This window comes from Triticum dicoccoides, chromosome 7B, assembly GCF_002162155.2.
Source record: "Triticum dicoccoides isolate Atlit2015 ecotype Zavitan chromosome 7B, WEW_v2.0, whole genome shotgun sequence".
NCBI classification, from domain to species: domain Eukaryota; kingdom Viridiplantae; phylum Streptophyta; class Magnoliopsida; order Poales; family Poaceae; genus Triticum; species Triticum dicoccoides.
The window spans coordinates 531853262-531858754 of record NC_041393.1 but is presented as its reverse complement, the minus strand read 5'-3'; the positions used below and the strand labels follow the sequence as shown (position 1 = coordinate 531858754).

Here is a 5493-nt window from a genome sequence, read left to right as displayed (position 1 = left end):
GAAATTTTGCACGCGGGTCAAATATTCATCGTAAAAAGAATTCAAAATATTTGACTTTTTCAACTATTGTTTTAAATTTTATTGTTCATCCGAGTGCATGTGAGCTCGGAATTAGAAGAGCTCTTTCGAAAAAAGAAAACCCTAGCGGGGAAGCAAACGTAACGTGATAAAACGTGAGCACAAGCAAGTAAGCAACCGGTGGCCTTGCCAAGTGTGAAGCCGGCGCCAACCTTACTGACAGGTGGGGCCCACGTCCGCGGTCCTCACACTGACAAGGCGGCCCCGCGCACCGTTCGTTGGCTTCTCGTTAAGCTAAACTACTAGTCGGCGAGAAGAAGGAATCGGAGTAGACGCAAGCCCACGCCAATCCCCGAACCCAATCGGAGCGACGAGAGGAACAAACCGGCCGACGAGAGGAAGGAAGGCCCGCCGCAGCGATGCAGACGCAGAGGTCACCGGCGATGGTGGGGGGAGGGCCCGGGTCGGCGGTCGGGTCGCCATCCCCGGCGACGGTGCCGGTGAGGCGGCGCTGCGAGGGCACGGCCATGGGGGCCGTCACCCTCGACCTCCGCCCCGGCCTCGGCGTCGGCCCCTTCACCCTCGGTGAGTTTCCCCCCAACAACCCTAGCGAACCAACCGCCCGCCGTCGCCGCGTCGGTTGGGATCCGATTTCCGAACCCATCGGTTTTTTCCTTTCGCTCCGCACGCGACAATGGAAGAGAAACCTGCGTTTTAAGCAACCGCTTAGCTGAAAGTTTCGATTTTTTTTGCCAATTCTGACACAAGAGCTCGGGGATGGTCGGTGCAGGGATGCCGATTTCCGATGCATTTGCGCAGATTGAACACCAGCCAAACATTTACGATGTTGTCCACGTGAAGTACTTCGACGAGGTTTGTGATGGGCAGCCCTTGTTTGGTGTTACCAGAGCCACCAAATTAATCTTAACTGATTGGTGTGGTTCATTCTGTGATTCCAGGAGCCTCTAAAGTTGGACTTCGTCATAAGCTTTCCAGATCACGGGTTTCACTTACGCTTCGATCCTTGGTCGCAGGTTTGTTTCAGTCATATGCTTGGGTTTTCCTTGATACTCTGGCTGCATTGTAGACACCGTTGATCTCACTTGTACTGAATTCATGTATACAGTAGCATTTGTTTGTTGGTATTGAATACTGTACTGAAATGTTTATATAACCAAAATTATAGTGGTTCTATGCTTCGTTGAAAATAGAAAGTGTAATGCAGACCCATCAGTAGTTTAGTGCTGTAGTTATTTGAATTCTGCAGCAAAATTTACTTAAAGAATATGGTATAAAAACGTGTACATACTTTGCATTTGAGATTTGTGAAAAAAAAAATCACTATTGATCAGAAAATCTTGTTCTTTTATTTTTCCCCTGCAGAGGCTCCGCCTCATCGAGATTTTTGATGTTAAGAGACTGCAATTGCGTTACGCGACGTCTTTAATTGGGTGAGGAGCTTCTACGCGTTCCCTCTTTTCTGATTAGTCTATTTTCAAGAACCCTTGGGTCGAGCAAAGCTAATATGTGGCATGGTCACTCATTTTTTGCCCTAACCGTTCAGCAAAAGGTTTGGTGCTGTGTTACTGACGATTTCCTTCTCCCTTCTATTATTTCAGCGGCCCATCGACACTAGCCACTTTTGTATCTGTTTATGCTCTATTCGGACCGACTTTCCCTGGGATATATGATAAAGAGAGGGGCATGTATACCCTCTTCTATCCAGTATGTCATGAAAATAGCCCTTGCTTTGTATTATTTCTTTCAAGATTTTGTTCCATGTTCCATTTCCTGGTCTGTTTGGGTTTATCTTACTCAGAAGATTTTGCAGGGTTTATCATTCGCATTCCCTATCCCCAGTCAATATACAAATTTCTTCAACAATGGGGAAGGTATGTTGCTAAATGGTCACATTCATTTCTGCATAACTATCATTCGCAGCATTTCTTCTCAGCTTCTAATTGCACTTGCAGTGGCAGATTTGCCCCTGGAATTTCCTGATGGAACAACTCCGGTTACGTGCCGTGTTTCTATATATGATAGCTCAACAGATAGCAAAGTTGGTGTTGGCTCATTGATGGATAAGGCAGTTGTTCCTGCCTTACCTGCGGGCAGCCTATATATGGAGGAAGTACATGCAAAGGTACATTATCTATTTATTGATGATATTTCCAGCCTATTAATCCTGTGAAATCTGCAGATATTTTCCTGTTTCATGATTCACATGATCTGGTTTTACAACTGCACACCACCACCACCACAACAACAACAACAAAGCCTCAAGTCCCAAACAAGTTGGGATAGGCTAGAGCTGAAACCCATAAAATCTCGCAACCAACTCATGGTTCTGGCATATGGATAGCTAGCTTCCATGGCTAGTTCTTTGGTGATACTCCACTCCTTCAGATCTCTCTTTACGGACTCCTCCCATGTCAAGTTCGGTCTACCCCGACCTCTCTTAACATTATCAGCACGCTTTAACCGTCGGCTATGCACTGGAGCTTCTGGAGGCCTGCGTTGAATATGCCCAAACCATCTCAAACGATGTTGGACAAGCTTCTCTTCAATCGGTGCTACCCCAACACTATCCCATATATCATCGTTCCGGACCCGGTCCTTCCTTGCGTGGCCACACATCCAACTCAACATGCGCATCTCCGCTACACCTAACTGTTGAACATGTCGCCTTATAGTTGGCCACACTCAGCGCCATACAACATTGCGGGTCGAATCGCCGTCCTATGGAACCTGCCTTTTAGCTTTTGTGGCACCCTCTTGTCACAGAGAACGCCAGAAGCTTGGCGCCACTTCATCCATCCGGCTTTGATTCGATGGTTCACATCTTCATCGTTATCTCCATCCTTCTGCAGCAAAATGTTTTTGAGCAAGTATATACACCAAAAGAACGTAAATGCAGAATTGTAGGCTGAACAGCTGGTAGTGTATGTGTCATGCATCATTGTTACTGTCTTTCGTGCGTAGGATAAAATATATATGTGACTGAATAAGCTCTCGACATAACATCACTGGAGCAAGCCTTTTTTAAAGCTTTATCTTGTTTTCAGCTTGGTGAAGAGCTTTGGCTCACTACTGGGGGGCAGCATATTCCTTTCGGAGCATCGCCCCAGGTGTAAATCATTGTACCATCTGCTCTCTTTTCTGAAGCATGCTTTAATGGTTTCTTACGTGATGCGGTATCTTTGGCAGGATATCTGGACCGAATTGGGTCGTCCATGTGGTATCCACCAAAAGCAGGTGTGCTTGTATTTTTTTTTTACTGAAGCACTGCGATATGGATTTTCATAGAGATTGTGGCAAGATAATCTTTCAATTGTTACTAATAACATGTGCTAGATTACTAGAATGCATACTTGCCAGTTTATTCTTTGGAAACATGTATCTCTACCTCCATATTTTATCCTATACTGAACTGGTGACGATAATCAGGATGTCACTTCTAGTTAATATTCTGGGCATATTAGAAAAGCCAGAGTTATCTGTTATTTCAAAGACCAGTAAACAATAAATGATTCCATGTACTCATGCAATTCGACATATGGTCAAAAAGATCCGAGGACATCTCAGTCTCATACTGAACTAGGTGTTAGGTGCTGTTGCAACATGTGAGTGTTGGTAGAATAAAATGTGGAAATTTGATGGAATAACCCAAAAAATATGCTTGGAACATGTGAAATGTCATAGTTCGACAAGGATTTTTCTGGCACTTGCAGATTGCTTTGGGAGGTTTGAGTGCTACTTGCAAAACAATGTTGCGTCAGATGCAGTTTAAAGATAAAGCAGCCAAAGCCCAAAAAGCTGTTTCACCTTTCGCTTTCTGATTTTTAGATTTATATTTTATATCCAGAACCATTATTTTACCTCTTGATACATTACAACTCTTCTGTAATATATGCTCTCCCTTTTTTGTTATTGAAAGAATAATATAAGGAAAGACCAAAATCCTAAGCACTCTCAATACTGCATTCTCATCTTTAACGATTAGCACATCGTGCTCTCATGTTAGGTGGACCAAATGGTTATACACTCCGCATCCGATCTCCGTCCTCGGACTACTCTTTGTGGAGACTACTTCTACAACTACTTCTCGCGTGGTATAGATATCTTATTTGATGGTCAGGTATGGAGTTTTTTGTATAGTAGGTGTGCCTGCACACTTAAAGGTAACAACATTTCTTTTGCGAGGTTCAACCAGCATGTTGACCAGTAGATTTTGTTTCATTGCAGACACACAAGATAAAGAAGTTTGTTTTACATACAAACTTCCCTGGTCATTCTGATTTCAATTCATACATGAAATGCAACTTTGTTATCTATGACGCTGAAGGTACGAACTGCTCGCTACAGTCAGTTTGCTGCTGATATTCAGTACAAATTAACTATTGGCTTTGTTTCAGCTGAAGGGGCACAGCAGCCGGGTAACACTTCCAAGAATTGCATAACACCTCGAACAAAATGGGAACAAGTCAAGGTATGGTGTTTACCACGAGTTTATGCTGCAATGATTCCCATATAGATTTATAAGTTAACCTATAACTATCAGCTTTGCTTTGAGTTGTCATTTCATTACTAAACCTTTTGTGCTCCCTCTGCGACAACTTGTTTTTCCTAGATTTATTTATGAGATATCTCGATCTTTTAATGGTTGAATGGCTGCCTTTGTGAAAAGTTGGTGGATGTTACTAATGCTTCTTTGGCCCTTGTAAAGAAATTGTTTCTTTGATCGGCATATAAATAAAAGTAAAATCAGATCGTGGGTAAATGCTCCCATGCTAAAACAACATCAGTTCTTTTACTTTGCCAAAGCAGCTCAACATGCTGTGTTAGAGCTTTATTCTTAGTTGCAGTTATGTAGCAATTGTTTGAGCAGTAACGCTGTTTCTTGGTAATGGCCATTTTTTTTTTCTTTTGATTTCCCATGCTTATTTGCTAACTGACTAATGTCTGTTGATTCTACCGTATTAGGAGATCCTTGGTGACTGCGGTCGAGCAGCAATCCAGACGCAGGGCTCGATGAATAACCCATTTGGATCAACTTTCGTCTATGGATACCAAAATATTGCTTTTGAGGTGGGCTACCTATCACTCGGCTTCAGAAACCTTCTTTTCCTGCGCGAACTGTGTCATCAGTTTGTTTGTTATCACTCTGATCTGACATTGGCAACTCTTCCGTTCCCATTGACCAACAGGTGATGAAAAACGGATATATCGCCACCGTTACTCTCTTCCAGTCATGAGTAGCATATAGTCGCACCCGCACCCGCACCCGCACCTGATGTACGCGGCATGCAAAGTCTGTGAAGCATGCCCCTTGTTTACGTTGTAAATTAACCTGTATATCCCACTCATTGTACAGGAACTGCGTTCCTCGGGTCTCTCTGTAAATATCATTCCATCACTATTGTTCTATCAACTAATTAATCATGATGTTGGCGTGATTCCGTATCACCCTGAACA

General features: G+C 43.4%; 1 protein-coding gene across 1 annotated transcript; it reads left to right on the top strand.

The window, feature by feature from the left end:
- Positions 1 to 323: 323 nt before the first annotated feature.
- On the top strand, positions 324 to 5493 carry LOC119338252 (UPF0183 protein At3g51130-like). The gene is made up of 14 exons (XM_037610548.1): positions 324 to 603; positions 809 to 891; positions 978 to 1052; positions 1402 to 1469; positions 1638 to 1743; positions 1850 to 1910; positions 1992 to 2161; positions 3084 to 3146; positions 3226 to 3273; positions 4043 to 4156; positions 4264 to 4363; positions 4434 to 4507; positions 5002 to 5106; positions 5226 to 5493. Exons 1-14 carry the CDS (start codon positions 438 to 440, stop codon positions 5271 to 5273), a joined length of 1281 nt encoding a protein of 426 aa, XP_037466445.1. The 5' UTR covers positions 324 to 437; the 3' UTR covers positions 5274 to 5493.